The 18,403-nt window shown below is 46.9% G+C and overlaps 1 protein-coding gene across 1 annotated transcript in view; it reads right to left on the bottom strand.

Moving 5' to 3' along the window:
- lrrk1 (leucine-rich repeat kinase 1) overlaps nt 1-18,403 on the bottom strand; it is a 281,804-nt gene that overhangs the window by 122,652 nt on the left and 140,749 nt on the right. Inside the window, 2 exon segments of the mRNA XM_084308234.1 lie at nt 4,946-5,243; nt 13,176-13,315. Of these exon segments, the coding sequence (XP_084164360.1) occupies nt 4,946-5,243; nt 13,176-13,315 (438 nt within the window).

Here is an 18,403-nt window from a genome sequence, read left to right as displayed (position 1 = left end):
GTGTATGTGTGTGTGTGTGTATGTGTGTGTGTGTGTGTGTGTGTGTGTGTGTGTGTGTGTGTGTGTGTGTGTGTGTGTGTGTGTGTGTGTACCCTTGAGGACTGATAATACACCAACAGATGCGGTCACTGGTGAGAAATCAGCTGAAACTCATTACACACCAAACCCCTGAAGAGGCACTGTGTGTGTGTCTTCTTGTCTGTCTGTGTGTGTGCGACTGTGCGTATGTGTCTGCGACTCTGCGTGTCTTTCTATGTGTGTCTGTGTGTCTGTGTCTATGTGTGTGTGTGTGTGTGTGTGTATGTAGGTATGTGTGTGTGTGTGTGTGTCTTCTTTTCTGTCTATCAGTGTGTGTGTGTGTGTGTGTGTGTGTGTGTGTGAATATGTATGTGTGTGTGTGTGTGTGTGTGAATATGTATGTGTGTGTGTGTGTGTGTGTGAATATGTATGTGTGTGTGTGTGTGTGTGTGTGTGTGTGTGTGTGTGTGTGTGTGTGTGTGTGTGTGTGTGTGTGTGTGTGTGTGTGTGTGTGTCTGGCCCAGAGCATGTACTATAATACCATCCAGGAGGCCTGACCCAACAACCTCCCAGTGAGAGTGGGCAAGTCAGCAGAGGTCCAAACAATGTCAACAACACCAACACCAACACCAACAACACCAACCACACCAACAACACCAACCACACCAACAACACCAACAACACCAACCACACCAACCACACCAACCACACCAACCACACCAACAACACCAACAGCAACCACACCAACAACACCAACCATACCAACAACACCAACAACACCAACAACACCAACCACACCAACCACACCAACAACACCAACCACACCAACAACACCAACCACACCAACAACACCAAGCACACCAACAACACCAAGCACACCAACAACACCAAGCACACCAACAACACCAAGCACACCAACAACACCAAGCACACCAACACCAAGCACACCAACAACACCAAGCACACCAACACCAAGAACACCAAGAACACCAACCACACCAAGCACACCAACACCAAGAACACCAACCACACCAAGCACACCAACACCACCAACAACACCAACCACACCAACACCAAGCACACCAACAACACCACCAACAACCACACCCCACATACACAACTTTCAATGGCCACAATCCACGGTGCTGGACTGACACCATTAAGCCATTGTTGAATGAATCATGCATCTTCTATTAGATCCCTATTGATTGATCCCCATTGATTTTCTCATTGTACACACACCTCTGTGGGGGTCGACACAGGACTGGGTGGGGGAACTGTCTTGCATTTTTATGTTGCCGTTTCATTCATATGAAATAATGAAAATAGTCATAAGAATAGAAAACGGCTGACACATTGACCACATCTGGCCTGACTGGCTGAGACCTAGCATTAAAACAGCATGGGTGACTCACAGCACCAATGTTGCCATGGGCTATTCAGCTCCTGGAGACAATGCTACTTCTTCTAACAATGAGATTCTTCTCCCAATAGTAACCATTTTCAAAAATGTCTCTATGGTGACACTGACCCATTATCTTTGTATCATTCTAACCTTGAGACCAGTGAGAAGGCTACTAGCTTCATACTTGACCTTGAAGTTGTTCTTCCTGATCAGTCATATAACCTGATCTGTGTATATTGAGCAATCACAGATTTATCTCATTACTGGGAAAAAATGGATGCAGTTCCAAGAACTGAATGGACAGGCTGTTTGTCAACAGCTGACCGAGTTCCAAAAACCTTTTATCCACAACAGCTGAGTGGAGAGATAACTGAGAGAGTACACAGGCTACATCAGGGTAGCAGTGGTGCAGGCAGAGGGCTGGTGGTTGGAGTACACAGGGTCACAGGCTACATCAGAATAGCGGTGCAGGCTAGTACCATTTGGGGGTAAGCTCACTGGAAAACGAACAAACTCAGAAAGGTACCAAAGAAAATGGCCTGTTATTGAATATGAATTTTTATTTTGCTGTAATTTTTACGCTCCATTCATTTCGTTGTTGAGCTGCCTGATGAGATTAGTTTGACGAGGGATTGAAGAGTACAGTGCAGGCTTTTTTTTCTAAAATGTTGTATCACCCCCTGTAGTGTTGTAGTACCCCCTGTAGTGTTGTAGTACCCCCTGTAGTGTTGTATCACCCCCTGTAGTGTTGTAGTACCCCCTGTAGTGTTGTAGTACCCCCTAAACAATACAAACAAAATTATGGTAATTTCTCCCTTTTAATCTAAGTTTATGTTAATTTATCCAATACATTTTGGTCCCCTGAAATGGGGGGGGGGGGGACTATGTACAGTATATAAACGGCTACAATTCCTACAGCACACGGTTCACCTCATGTGGGCGTAAACACCCACGCATTATTAACCCTTTCACTGCCACACGACAGAAGGTTAACCCTTTACTATCACACAACCGACCGGTCGCGTGGCAGTGAAAGGGTTAACCGGCTGTCGTGCGGCAGTGAAAGGGTTAACCTTCTGTGTGTTGTCACAGTGAAAGGGTTAACCGTTTTGGTAGTGCGGCGGTGAAAGGGTTAAAGCTGAGAGACTTCAAGCACGATTACAAAAGCCCCTCCCGGTTGAAACCCCTCGTGCACACACATGTAATAACCTAAATATATCCAGATTGGAGACTGTTCAGCAGCAGGGTCAGAGGTCGGGACAGTCAAAGGTTAGGGGTGAGGGGTGAGAACACAAAAGGTAGAACAGGCTTCGTTCAATTACAAGGTTCTGTCAATTACATTTGAGACCCGACCCTTAACCTGGGTGGGGGGTGGGGTGGGGAGGGGGGGGGGGGCGGCGGCGCGGCGTTGAAGCCCCCAGGGACAGTGGGGACAGCTGGGGCTAAAGGTCAGGATAACCAGGTAGTAGACTCATCTGTGCTCCAACAACAAAGGAAGAGATGCTGCTTTAAGTGCAGGATATCATAGAGGAGAGGAGGAGGAGTGGCCCTCTTTTAGAATACAAAATAAAACATCTAGTTAAAAGGTGCTGTAAGTGTTTTTTCTTTTTTTTGTTAAAATAAGTGGTCTACATTCCGACACCTCCAACACTGATATAGAGTGTTTGGTCAGTAACATGCGTCTCCCAGTTCCTGGAGAGAACTCCCCACTGCAAATACTTACTTGAAACAAGTAAAATATTCTGCCAGCTAATTTGGCTTGGCAAGATTTCTTGAAATAAGTAAACATATCTAGGGTTATCTCTCCCGATTGGATAAAGTGGGTAGGAATACCAGGACATTTATTTTCTGTTTACTGCAGAGCAGAGGGCCTGGGAGACCCATGTTACTGACCAAACACTCTATATCAGTGATGGCTGTCAGAATGGAGAGCTACTTAACACTTATTTTAACTAAGAAAATACCACTTACAGCTCCTTTAATGGCCCAAACTATGATGTTTCCGTCAAACAGAGCTTCATCCGGCCTGGTGGTATTCCTAGAAAAATTTCCAATAAAAAATGACTGTAAAAACTATTAAAGGGGAACACCACCCAAATTACTCATGTACCCATGCTGGCCTGGGATCAGATCTAGTCTCCCTCTCAGTCTTCCCACTGTCTCAATAAAGAACCATCTCTCCCGTGTCTCCCTCTCAGCCTTCCCACTGTCTCAATAAAGAACCATCTCTCCCGTGTCTCCCTCTCAGCCTTCCCACTGTCTCAATAAAGAACCATCTCTCCTGTGTCTCCCTCTCAGCCTTCCCACTGTCTCAATAAAGAACCATCTCTCCTGTGTCTCCCTCTCAGCCTTCCCACTGTCTCAATAAAGAACCATCTCTCCTGTGTCTCCCTCTCAGCCTTCCCACTGTCTCAATAAAGAACCATCTCTCCTGTGTCTCCCTCTCAGCCTTCCTAGTGTCTCAATAAAGAACCATCTCTCCTGTGTCTCCCTCTCAGCCTTCCCACTGTCTCAATAAAGAACCATCTCTCCTGTGTCTCCCTCTCAGCCTTCCCACTGTCTCAATAAAGAACCATCTCTCCTGTGTCTCCCTCTCAGCCTTCCCACTGTCTCAATAAAGAACCATCTCTCCTGTGTCTCCCTCTCAGCCTTCCCACTGTCTCAATAAAGAACCTTCTCTCCTGTGTCTCCCATATTCTCTGTCTCCCTCTCAGCCTTCCTACTGTCTCAATAAAGAACCTTCTCTCCTGTGTCTCCCATATTCTGTCTCCCTCTCAGCCTTCCTACGGTCTCCCTAAAGAACCTGCTCTCCTGTGTCTTCTCTCCTGTGTCTCCCTCTCAGCCTTCCTACTGTCTCAGTAAAGAACCTTCTCTCCTGTGTCTCCCCTACTCTGTCTCCCTCTCAGCCTTCCTACTGTCTCAATAAAGAACCTTCTCTCCTGTGTCTCCCTCTCGGCCTTCCCACTGTCTCAATAAAGAACCTTCTCTCCTGTGTCTCCCATATTCTCTGTCTCCCTCTCAGCCTTCCTACTGTCTCAGTAAAGAACCTTCTATCCTGTGTCTCCTCTACTCTGTCTCCCGCTCAGCCTGCCTAGTGTCTCAATAAAGAACCTTCTCTCCTGTGTCTCCCTCTCAGCCTGCCTAGTGTCTCAATAAAGAGCCTTCTATCCTGTGTCTCCTCTACTGTGTCTCCCTCTCAGCCTTCCTAGTGTCTCAATAAAGAACCATCTATCCTGTGTCTCCCTCTCAGCCTTCCCACTGTCTCAATAAAGAGACAAGGACACAAAGTGTCACAGATGCAAAGAATCCATCGTGACATCGAGCTGACACAAAGTGTCATGCCTGTGAGCTGCCACTAGAGGCGGAGTAGCTACCCACGAGTCACAGAGTGAGTCAGTTAATGACACTGCAGGTCTATGAGGTGATTCACATCTAATGAATAAAATAAAATAAAATAGATAATAATAAGGGGAGGGGAATGAAGAGCCTACTCTACTTAGTAACTTAAATAGATGCGTTTACCGTGAGGGGAAGTCCGTCATGAAGAGTTCTGGGACCAGCTCCTGTAGTGGGACTGGCTGCTCAGGATGCTGGGGACACACTATGTGCTCCTTCTCCACTGCTGCCAACACGCAGTTCTCCATGTTGAAGTAGTGCACTCCTCCTCCTCCTCCTCCCCTGGCTCCCCCGGCACCGGGCCCGTTGGGTGGGGGCTCCCCCTGGGGCGGCCCGTGGCAGGGGCGGCCCGTGGAGGCGCAGGTGGGGCAGGGCGCGTACTGCTCTATCAGCAGGGTGCCGTCACTCTCGCTGGCCGTCAGAGCTGCGGGACGAATGCCGGAAATGGGAAAGAGAAGAAGACGGATTAGCGATCCGACACGGGGACATGTGTTCCTTCAGCACATCCCTCCTGGATACAAGATAAGATAAGATTTAAATCTTAATTTTTTTTTTACCTTAGTTGCTATTGCATGTACATATTTGTGTTTTATTACACGTACATGTACATACATACCAACTATTCGCCTGTTTTATTCTCCACCCATCGATCATCCCATAGCAACACTACTATCACCGACATCCAAGAAAGGGGGATCCCACCTTGAACGGCCCTTCTATGGTTTCTCTCCTCCACATTGCCTGTGGTGCTTTCTTCCTATTGCTATGTTTTTTGTGAGTTTTTCCTTACCTTCGCTGGGGTATGTCGGAGTGTTGCATTTATTTATTTTACATTTATTTTGGATTTCATGGTGGGTTTTTTGAGGGTTTTTTGTTCTTGATTTATTGTGATGTTTCTGAGTTGTTTGAGAGTTGTCCGGCCCATGGGGACATTAACTTGTGATTTCGGGCTTTACAAATACATTTTATTTTATTTGATAAGATAAGATATTCCTTTATTGATCCCCATTGGTGAAATTCAGGGATCATAGCAGCATGGGGGGGAGGTGAGGTACAGTTATGGGCATGGTAATAGAAATACATAAACACAGGCAATAAAATTATAGTACAGTAGAAAAGTAAAAATAGGCAGTGTAAACAATATAATTAACGCTGAATATACGCATGTGAGCAAGTTGTGGATGATTGTGGACTTCAGGAGGTCGGGGGTCAAGGACTACAGCCCCCTCAGCATCGACGGGGCACCGGTTGAGAGAGTCAACAGTTTCAAGTACCTCGGAGCCCACATATCCGAGGACTTGACATGGAACACACACATTGACAGTGTTGTGAAGAAGGCACGACAACGCCTCTACTTCCTCAGGCGCCTAAGGAAGTTCCAAGTCAGTCAGAAGATCCTTAAGAACTTCTACTCATGTACAATAGAGAGCATCTTGACTGGCAACATCACCTCCTGGTTTGGGAATAGCACTGCACAAGACCGAAGCAGACTACAATGAGTGACACGTTCAGCCGAACGCACAATTGGAGGGGGGCTTCCCACCCTCCAGAACATTTACAACAAGCGGTGCAAGGGGAAGGCTAAGAGAATTATTACGGACTCGAGCCACCCGAACAACTGCCTCTTTGAACTGCTGCGGTCAGGCAAGCGATACCGGAGTCTCAAGGCGAGCACAGAAAGACTCAGAAGAAGCTTCTATCCCCAGGCCATCAGGCTGCTAAACGAACAGTGAACACTACACAACAACAACCATCAAACGCACATAGCACACACATCCACACGCACACACTCACTTTAAACAAACACACTGTAGCACCCACTCCACACACTTTATAGCACACACCCACTTTAAACAAACACACTGTAGCACCCACTCCCCACACTTTATATTTATTGATGAAGGATTGCACTACAACTCGTACACCTTACTGTAAATTGTACCTAAATTGTACCTCATCCCATTTCTGCTTTGCACTATATAGTACTGTACATTAGTACACTGCATAGTATTGTATATTATATGGTAACTCAGTTACGTCTATTCTGCATCGAACATTGTACATATGTCTATACTGAACACTGTGACCTCATTTTCTACTTCTAAATTACATGCTATACTATGTTATTTGATACTATCTTGTCTAGCACAGTCTCTGGAGCGTAACAGTAAGAAGCATTTTGTATGAAAGTATTCTGTACTTCTGTATGACAACTATTAAAGAAACTTGAAACTTGTAGGCAGTGTGATCAAATGTGCAGATGAGGGTCGGTATGCCCATAATAATATAATCAGTTATATTATACATTACACAAGTACACATTATTATTCTCCTATGCTCTGAGAGATCAGAGCACAGGGTTGCCACGCACATCACACACGCACGCACGCATCACCCCTCACTCCTCCTCACAACATCTCCGCTCCGGCCAGGCAAACCTCCTCCAGCGCCCAAGGACCAAACTCTGCACTATGGGAGATCAGGCTCTCTGCTGTCCCTGACCACAGACTGTGGATGCTTTTAAGAAGGGCCTCAAAACTCACCTTTTTAGCCTTTTGTTGATTTTTATCAAATGTTCAGCTCCACACATTTTATGTTCTTTTACCAGTTTTATTTATTCCATGTTTCCCTTACTCTGTTACTAGTTTTAGCGTTCTTTTGACTCCCGGCTAGCTTTAGTCTTGCCTATTTTTTTTTATTCTTTCTTTCTTTTACTCTTGCTAGTTTTTATGTTCTTTTAAAATGTAGCGCTTTGAGATTTGCTCCACAATTATAAAGCGCATTACAAATCAAATAAAGAACCTTCTCTCCTGTGTCTCCTCTACTCGGTCTCCCTCTCAGCCTTCCTACTGTCTCAATAAAGAACCGTCTCTCACACACGCACGCAAACACACAGCTGCAGCTGAGATCACCATGATGCAGAGTTGTGACACAGCCAAGCAGCAGCACAGCTCCACCGGGAGCCTGATGACTGCTAACACTGATGACTCACTCAGTGTCTACACCACCGCTGTGAAGCTGCAGGGGGCGCTAACACTGATGACTCACTCAGTGTCTACACCACCGCTGTGAAGCTGCAGGGGGCGCTAACACTGATGACTCACTCAGTGTCTACACCACCGCTGTGAAGCTGCAGGGGGCGCTAACACTGATGACTCACTCAGTGTCTACACCACCGCTGTGAAGCTGCAGGGGGCGCCAACACTGATGACTCACTCAGTCTCCTCACCACCGCTGTGAGGCTGCAGGGGGCGCTAACACTGATGACTCACTCAGTCCCTTCACCACCGCTGTGAGGCTGTAGGGGGCGCTAACACTGATGACTCACTCAGTCTCTTCACCACCACTGTGAGGCTGCAGGGGGCGCTAACACTGATGACTCACTCAGTCCCTTCACCACCGCTGTGAGGCTGTAGGGGGCGCTAACACTGATGACTCACTCAGTCCCTTCACCACCGCTGTGAGGCTGTAGGGGGCGCTAACACTGATGACTCACTCAGTCTCTTCACCACCGCTGTGAGGCTGTAGGGGGCGCTAACACTGACTCAGTCTCTTCACCACTGCTGTGAAGCTGCAGGGGGCGGTAACACTGATGACTCACTCACTCAGTCACCACTGGTGTGAAGCTGCAGGGGGCGCTAACACTGATGACTCACTCAGTCTCTTCACCACTGCTGTGAAGCTGCAGGGGGCGGTAACACTGATGACTCACTCACTCAGTCACCACTGGTGTGAAGCTGCAGGGGGCGCTAACACTGATGACACACTCAGTCAGACACCACCGCTGTGAAGCTGCAGGGGGCGCTAACACTGATTCAGACTCAGATTCAGATTACTTTATTCACCATATTGTGTATACAAATGGAACGTGATTTGACATTACAGTGCATGATTTTTTTCACAAATAGGAATAACATAATAAATAAATAAGTGCAAAACAGGACAGAACAGTGAGACAACACTAAGACAGTGGTTGGGGACATGGATACAGTGCAGCACAGTTCAAGTCCAGAGGTCCAGCCCTAGCAGCTCGCCATAGAGGGGGGGAGGGGGGGGAGCAGGGGGACACCTGACTCGTTTACCAGGCGAGCTGCTGAGGGGAAGAAGCTGAGTCTATGGCGGGACTTTAACACTTTCAGTGCCACGGACGACATATCTCGTTTTATTAGCCCCCCCACTGAGTGCCGATGATGACAAATATCGTTTTATTGTTTTATTAGCGATCTGAAATCATATTTCATCAACCGATTCTCCCGTTGGTACAGCAGCCCCTACAGGAGCTCAGAATGGAAAAAAGCGCCCCCTATCGTCTATCCCTGTGTAACTGCAGGTCAGTCGCTTAGACTGACCTGGGATCTGTAGATATGTAGGGGCGGAGCCAGCTGGTTCCTTGTGCTCGCAAGAAGTCTGATCAACATGGAAGTCATCGCGGGACGGGAATCAGCCTGGAATATATATTTACAGCAGCCAATACTCAATCAATAAGCGTGATCGATATTTGGAATGGCGATCAGGAATTGGAATGATCTTTTTGGAGAACATCTGATCTGAGGTAAGGAATCTATTTTACCAGTCTTGGGATAATCAGAGTTGTATTCGCTGAGATCTCAACGTTTGCCCTATGTGTGATGTGTCTCTGTGTGCGCGATCGCTGATGAGGAAATGAGAATAGATTTTTCAGATCGCCTCTATAGCGTGCATACGTACACATATACTATCGATAATCTAGCGTTTATTTGAAAACGCTTCATAAATAGGCCGAAAAATTACAACGTTTTTGTGTATTCTAGAATATCCCAGTAAATGTCTTTTATCATGGAATCTTTATATTTTCCTTGAAAACGAGGGCTTTTCAAAATGCTATAAAACGAAAATGAACCGATAAAAAAACAATCCGCTTCGACAATGTTGACTGGAAAACGAGTCATTGATAAGCGACGGGCAGATTAGACACATAGCCATAATTTAAAACATAGATTAGGCGTTTTTAATGCTAACATTGAAGTGGGTCGCGGCATTCAAGGAGGTTCCGGGGCACCGAGCTCCTGCACGGAAAGTGTTAATGTCTTGGGCAGCCCTAGCCGCCTGCCGTGGGGGAGCATGATGAAGAGGCCGTGGCCCGGATGGGCGGGGTCTGCCATAATCTTCCTCGCCCTCCTCAAGGCCCTGGTGGAATGTAGGGACTCGAGGGAGGGAAGGGGGCAGCCGATCACCCTCTCCGCTGAGCGTATCAACCGCTGCAGCTTGGCCTTGTCCCTGACCGTGGTTGCAGGGAACCAGGTGATGATGGAGAGGGTGAGGATGGACTGGATGATGGCGGTGTAAAACTGGACCATCATAGTCCTCGGCAGCCTGAACTTCCTCAGCTGACGTAGGAAGAACATCCTCTTTTGATTGATTGATTGAATACTTTATTTTGACACAAATCGTAGGACAAAAACATTTTAAAAGACAAGACAATAACAGTGTCAATAACGCTCTTCCGGGCCTTTTTGTTGAGAGCGATGGTGTTCAGCTCCCATTTCAGGTCCCGGGAGAGTGTCATGTCGGAGGAAGCGGCAGGACTCCACAGAGACCACCGGGGTGTCTCCCAGAATGATCGGGTGGGGGGGCTGCCTTCCGCCTGAAGTCCACCACCATCTCCACTGTTTTCTGGGCGTTGAGGTCCAGGTTGTTGCAGCTGCACCAGCTCTGCAGCCTCTCGATCTCCCTCCTGTAGGCAGACTCATCCCCCCTGGATATGGGACCCACCAGGGTGGTATCGTCCGCAAAACTTCAGGAGTTTGACCGAGGGGTGCAGAGAGACGCAGCTGTGGTGTACAGGGAGAATAGTAGTGGGGACAGAACGCAGCCCTGTGGGGAGCCAGTACTGATGGACTTGGGATCGGAGATGTTGATTCCCAACTTCACCCGCTGTGACCTGTTAGTCAGGAAGTCCGTAATCCACCTGCAGGTAGAGTCCGCCACCTGCAGCAGGGACATCTGATGCTCCAGGATGTGCGGGAGGATGGTGTTGAAGGGCGAGCTGAAGTCCACCAACAGAATCCTGGCGTAGGTCCCTGCAGTGTCCAGGTGTTCCAGGACGTAATGCAGAGCCATGTTCACAGCATCGTCTGTGGAACGGTTGGCTCTGTATGCAAACTGCAGGGGGTCTAGAAGAGGGTCTGTGGTGGACTTCAGGTGGGCCAGGACAAGGCGCTCAAAGACCTTCACGACCACAGACGTCAGGGCAACCGGTCTGTAGTCATTAAGGCCTGTGACCTTGGCCTTCTTGGGGACGGGGATGATGGTCGAGGCCTTGAAACACACTGGGACCCGACACAGCTCCAGTGAGGTGTTAAAAATGTTAGTGAACACTGGGGACAGCTGGTCGGCGACAAACTAGCCTTGTCCTCACTATGTCTGGCCTTCTCCTTCCCAACCCTCAGCTGTCGCAGCTGGGCTGTAAACCAGGGCTTGTCGTTGTTGTAGTCTTTCCTGGAGCGGGAGGGGACACACACCTCCTCACAGAAGCTGACAAATGATGTCACAGTCTCTGTGTACTCGTCCAGGTTGTTGCCAGCCTCTGGCCCCGCCCACTCCAGGAAACCCTGGTCGCAGCCTGCACGGTCCAGCCAACCGTGCGTCACCGGACCGTGCGTCACCGGACCACACACAGACACACTGATGACTCACTCAGTCTCTTCACCACCGCTGTGAGGATGTAGGGGGCACTAACACTGATGACTCACTCAGTCTCTACACCACCGCTGTGAAGCTGTAGGGGGCGCTAACACTGATGACTCACTCAGTCTCTACACCACCGCTGTGAAGCTGTAGGAAGCACGGACACACTGGCGCCAGGTTTTCACACAATGGCACAGAGCGGACTGAACTGTGCGTGTCGCAATCTACACTCGAGGGGCGTGCGCTCGACCGACGAAGCTCTTTAGTCCACTAACAGTTGTGGGACTTTGTAAGACTGATCGATACGGTGAATGAACGAGTAAATCTGTAAACAAATTGTGTCTCGCATGTGTAACCGTGCAGAGGGCCCTCTTTAAATACAGCGCTTATCAGAGATGTGTTTATAATGTGATGGAAGATATGAAAGTCGGTGCTTGAAGGAAAATGGACTTCAGAAATCTGTTTTTTGTTTACTGTTCTGTAAAAGTCTTGTCGAATGTTTTGTGTGGACCCCAGGAAGACTAGTTGTTGTCATGCAACAGCTAATGGGGATCCTAATAAACTCAATAGACTCCATGTTTAGCATCGACTGCTACCAAGTCCCGATCTAGTCCCAGTCAAGTCCCTCTGCTTTTAAATAGACTTAGACCATTCGTCTGGGTCCATTTGACAATAGTGATATAATCCATAGTTCTCCATTATATCCATTCTTCAGTTATGTGAGAGAGAAAAAAAAATAAACAACAAATCAAGTCACGTGTCTTTGCTTAGATTGACACGTTAACGACAGTGGCTCAGGAGGTAGAGCGGTCGTCTGGTAATCCGGAGGTTCCCGGTTCGATGAGCGAGACACCGGGTGTAAACCCGCCCACGGGAGCGGCGACCTCAGACGGTTTTTAAACCCCCTAATTGCTCCCGATGAGCAGGTCGGCACCTCGCACGGTCTCCTCCGCCGTCTGTGTGTGAATGTGTGAGTGAGTGGGTACAATGTGAGGAACAAATTATAAAGCGCTTTAGATAAAAAAGCTACTATATAAATGCACCGTTTGAACTCTTATTTCTGAACATACCTGTACACCCCTCTGTATTGTTGTTGAATGATGTTTTTCAGTTTGCAGCCCCTATACAGCTAAAGAGACTAGTTTTATCTGGTCTCACAGCGGCTAAAAAGCTGATAGCATCACGATGGTTTCAACCGGAAAGAATTTGCCGGAAGGTATGGGTTCTTACCTATCTCGATGTGATTTATCTAGAGATATCTACAGCAAGAATTTTAGGTGTCAGTGAAACCAACATTGCAATGTGGTTAGAAGTGGTGGAGAGAATAAAAGCTAGCATATGAATTGTAGTGCCTGGTTAGAAACAAATGAAAATGGATGGATTATCCAAGTGGGGGTCCGGGGGGGGTGAGCGAGCAAGAGCATACAGTATGTATGTAGGGTATTAGATAGCAAGTATTAGGTATATATCTCGTATACTACATTTATAATGATTCAAATGGTTATTTCATTGGATGTTTACTGTTAATGCTTGTGTGTCTAATTTGATGTTATGTATAAAAAAATTATAAAAAAAATTAATTTAACGGAGGCATCATACCGTCAGATTTTAGTCATCAGGGAAAGAGGGAGAGGTAACTAGAACACACAGATAAGAGACCCAATGTCCACAGACTGACTGACTGACTGACCAGGGAACCATTGTTCGATGAGGGAGTTGACGTGGTCGGTGATGAAAGCCATGGCGGAGAAATCTCTCATCTCCGATTGGCAGATGATCTTGATGCCTCCGCTCTTCTTCTTCTTCCAGTTCACATCAGACGACTCCACGCTGCAGAGACACAGGGAGGTTCAGTATCACAATAGAATAGAATAGAAGAATAGAATAGAAGTACTTTATTGATCCCGAGGGAAATTCAGCACTACAGATCGCTTACAATTTCTCCGAGGCCGGACGTCACCGGGGGGTCACAGAAGAGGAGCGGATCTGTATTTACTGTGGTATCGATATTGAGAATGAGTTTCATTTGATGTTTTATTGTCCACTATACTATGAGTTGCGTAAAAAAGTTATTTGACAGGTGTAAAAACCTTGAGTTAATGTGGTTTAGTGATGCAGATAGACTAAAATGGATTTTTGATCACAGGGTTTTTGCACTTGCTGAATATTTAGAGAAAGCTTAGGATAAACGCATGAAAATAACATTATGTGATGTATTTTGGCATCTGATGGTGTGCAGCACGGTGTAGCTTAGAAACCTTGGGAAGTGATTGTTATGTTCAATTGTTGTTTTTGGTGCCTTATAATCCCGTAAGGGATGGGTCATCGGACATGACACGAAAATAAAATGTAATTTTTTCATTCATACAATAAACATTTAGGTAGTCAAAAATCTAAAATAAGATTTACGAATAAAAATACAGTCAAGGATATATACATTCTAAAATATGTATATAGATTCTAAAATATACAGCCAAAAAAATACAGTAATATACAGTAAGATTTGCAGTAAACATTTTAAATGTAAAATAAGCAAGAGTTTATACTGGTACTCAGTGAGGCAGTGAGGCGTTATATAGTCTGATGGCTGTTGGAATGAAGGACTTCCTGTGACGTTCAGTGTTGCATCTAAATTCTATTTATTTTTGGGCTTTCTGTATTTTTCACCCATCTCAATTTAGTCATTATGCCAATTCTCTTTGGATCAAATAACAAACTCAGCAAGGCCAACGGCTTCTCAGTTACAGTGGGTGACATTATTGTCACAAGGAAAGATGAAATTACCTACCTGGGTTCCATCCTAGAGGCCAATCTTTCCTGTGACAAAATGGCAACCAATGTAATAAAAAAAAGTCAACCAACGAACAAGATTCTTGTACCGGATCTCCTCTCTGGTAAACAAGAATACCTTGAAGACTCTGGCAGGAGCACTCATTCAAGGGTACTACGACTATGCTTGCACCTCATGGTACCAAAGCACCTCAAAGGCCCTAAAAACAAGATTACAAACATCACAAAACAAACTGGTCAGACTACTGCTTGGCCTTACTCATAAAACCCACCTCACCCCTGCACATTTTGACAACCTAGGATGGCTTAGAGTAGACAACAGAGTACAGCAACTTGCAATGGACCTGGTCTACAAGATACACTACACCACTGTGATGTACATGTCGAAATACTTCCCAAAGGTCAGTGAATTCCACGACAACAACACCAGAGGGAGTACCACAAATCATGTTCAACCCAGATTCGGCTCAAACAAGGGACTAAACACGTTTAGCAATTATGCCACAATAATGTGGAATGCCCTACCCAAAGCTGTAAAGGAATGTGAATCCCTACCCTCCTTCAAAACCGCTCTCAAAAAGCACCGGGTGGTTGCAATTAGAAACTGGCCCCTGTAAATGTCCAAATCCCCCCCCCCCACACACCACCAATGTACAGTTTATTCTCCTTCGGATGTATATATTTTGTATGGTCTCTTCTTACTACACAGTTCTGTATCTGTATGTCTTGTATGTCATAAATGTCCTGATGAATTGAAAATGGGGGACCCCGATGTAAACAAGACGAAAGTCTTTTTCTGGTCTGCATCCCCTTGTATTGAGCCGTACTGTGTTGTAACTTGTACCCATTCTGCAATCTGTTAATAAAGTTTTCAATCAATTCAATCAATCAATCCCTTCCTGGTTGTTGCGTGCATTGCCCCACTGTCAGCCTGGGGACGGTGTAAAACTACCACATGCCTCCTCCGATACATGTGGAGTCGCCAGCCGCTTCTTTTCACTTGACAGCGAGGAGTTTCACTGGGGGAACGTAACGCGTGCGGAGGTTCACGCTATTTCCCCCAGATCCCCTCCCTGCTGAACAGGCGCCCGACCGACCAGTAGGAGTCGCAGTTGACAGGCTTCAAATGTGAAAGTACATCAGGCGGCTAAGTGGCACAGTGGGCAAGGCGCTCGCCACTAATGCAGGAGATGCTGGGTTCGAGCCCAGCTCTCTGCATTGCTACCAGCTTGGCTGGTCGTTCATACTAACGCAATTGGCAGTGTTAGGGGTGGGAAGCTGGAGGGTGGGGATCGGACGTTGTGGACAGCGACTCCTACAGGTCGGTTGGTGCGCCTGCGCAGCAGAATCAGGACGCGACGGGGGCGGCGTGTCCCTCCCACGCAGACCCTCGCCGCTGAGAGATCGCGCTGTGCAGGTGAAAAGATGAGACAGCTGCCTCCTCGTGTACCGGAGGGGACACGTGATGCAAGGCTTGGTCCACATTGCAGCCGACTTGTGGGAGGCATGGCCTAACAGCGTTCAAGACAGGGGAGGGTAGAATTGGACAATACGAAATTGGGGATGGGGGAAAAATTTAAAATGGGAGAAAAAGTAGATAACAAATAAAAATTTTGAAAGTACATCATCTTCAGATAAATGTAGTGGAGTAAAAAGTACAATACTCCACTACTTTTGAAATGTAGTGGAGTAAAAGTATACATTTCCTTAAGGGGGAAAGTACAAGTAGCTCGAAAATGTTACTTAAGTACAGTACTTGAGTAAAAATAATTACTTTCCACCACTGACCAGAAACACTCAGCATGGACAAAGGCACGAACTAATTCTGGGTCAACTAAAACCAAACCGAACGCTTAATTAACTACTAGGAGGGGACGGCCTTACAATGGTGTCAATGTGGTTTTTAAGGCACTGAAAGTTACTTCGTACAAGAAGTGAAGCTTTCTAGTAGTTTGAGCATTTTAGGAAATCAATTGAACATGGTCTGATATTAAAAACAGATGTAAAAATGTTAAGACATCATTTAGTTCACTCTTATCACGGAAGGATATGTGCTTTCGTTCAACAATGAAAGGCATCTTTGTGTCTCAAAAAGCACTGCTTTTTTATGGCCCCCCGAAAAACAGTATTGTTTAAAAGCTGCTATTGATTTCAAAATATGGGAACCATATCTACATCTAACAAGACTAGACAATGGGGAGTCAGTCAGTCAGTCAGGGACATTTGCTATTGTACGCTGGCCCTCTGGGTCCAAAAAAAAATGAAATAAAGATATTTTTTTGCCCATATTAGGTGCAGCAACAGAGTGTGGTAATGTAACTGGGCAGGTGTACTGTAGGTCTGATTTGGGCCAAGAGCGGGCAGAGAGAGAGGTGGTGGTTCTGGGATGCTGTATTCTCCAGGCGCCTGGAGGTGTTGTGAGTCTCATTCAGCTGAACATCTGTAGGTGCTAACCTGATAACGACAATAACAAGCCGATGACGCAAGCCTCCCCACCACCACATCCTCGAAGATTGGAGTTAGGCCTCTTTACTCTTACCCTAGTTTCTATCCACCTAGATCACATCCTGCATACTGGAAGATGACAACAGGTGACCTCACACCGCAGGGACACGGAAAGGGACTGACACCTCACTTTGTGCCTGTAGCCTGTAGCCTGTAGCGTGTAGCCTGTAGTGTGTAGCCTGTAGCGTGTAGCCTGTAGCGTGTAGCCTGTAGTGTGTAGCCTGTAGCGTGTAGCCTGTAGCGTGTAGTGTGTAGCCTGTAGTGTGTAGCCTGTAGCCTGTAGTGTGTAGCCTGTAGCATGTAGTGTAACCTGTACCCTTTAGTGTGTAGCCTGTAGTGTGTAGCCTGTAGTGTGTAGCCTGTAGTGTGTAGCCTGTAGTCTGTAGCCTGTAGTGTGTAGTGTGTAGCCTGTAGTGTGTAGCCTGTAGCATGTAGTGTAGCCTGTAGTGTGTAGCCTGTAGTGTGTAGCCTGTAGTGTGTAGCCTGTAGTGTGTAGTGTGTAGCCTGTAGTCTGTAGCCTGTAGTGTGTAGTGTGTAGCCTGTAGTGTAGCCTGTAGCATGTAGTGTAGCCTGTAGCCTGTAGTGTGTAGCCTGTAGTGTGTAGCCTGTAGTGTGTAGCCTGTAGTGTGTAGTGTGTAGCCTGTAGTGTGTAGCCTGTAGCCTGTAGTGTGTAGCCTGTAGTCTGTAGCCTGTAGTGTGTAGTGTGTAGCCTGTAGTGTGTAGCCTGTAGTGTGTAGCCTGTAGTGTGTAGTGTGTAGCCTGTAGTGTGTAGCCTGTAGTGTGTAGCCTGTAGTGTGTAGCCTGTAGCCTGTAGTGTGTAGCCTGTAGTGTGTAGTCTGTAGCCTGTAGTGTGTAGCCTGTAGTGTGTAGCCTGTAGCCTGTAGTGTGTAGTCTGTAGCCTGTAGTGTGTAGCCTGTAGTGTGTAGTGTGTAGCCTGTAGTGTGTAGTGTGTAGCCTGTAGTGTGTAGCATGTAGTCTGTAGCCTGTAGTGTGTAGCCTGTAGTGTGTAGCCTGTAGTGTGTAGCCCCTGTAGTGTGTAGCCTGTAGTGTGTAGCATGTAGTGTGTAGCGTGTAGTGTGTAGCCTGTAGTTTGTAGCCTGTAGTGTGTAGCCTGTAGTGTGTAGCCTGTAGTTTGTAGCCTGTAGTGTGTAGCCTGTAGTGTGTAGCCTGTAGTGTGTAGCATGTAGTGTGTAGCCTGTAGTGTGTAGCCTGTAGTGTGTAGCCTGTAGTGTGTAGCCTGTAGTGTGTAGCGTGTAGCCTGTAGCGTGTGGCCTGTAGTTTGTAGCCTGTAGTGTGTAGCCTGTAGTGTGTAGCCTGTAGTGTGTAGTGTGTAGCCTGTAGTGTGTAGCCTGTAGTGTGTAGCCTGTAGTGTGTAGCCTGTAGTGTGTAGCGTGTAGTGTGTAGCCTGTAGCATGTAGCCTGTAGTTTGTAGCCTGTAGCCCAGGGATTGGCAATAGGCGGCCCGCGGGCCGACATTGGCCCGCCAGCAATAATTTCTGGCCCTGCCCTATTTTGAGAATATGATATTTATTTGACGCGCGGGAAATATTCACTCGGGACGCCAGGGTGTCTTTTATTGTGAAGCTGTATCTATCTACCGGTAGTCATCAAAAGCATGTGTGT

Source organism: Notolepis coatsorum (assembly GCF_963971535.1).
Source record: "Notolepis coatsorum genome assembly, chromosome: 2".
Lineage (NCBI taxonomy): Eukaryota > Metazoa > Chordata > Actinopteri > Aulopiformes > Paralepididae > Notolepis > Notolepis coatsorum.
The sequence above is the reverse complement of the archived record's forward strand: the minus strand, read 5'-3'. Positions and strand labels throughout refer to the sequence as shown.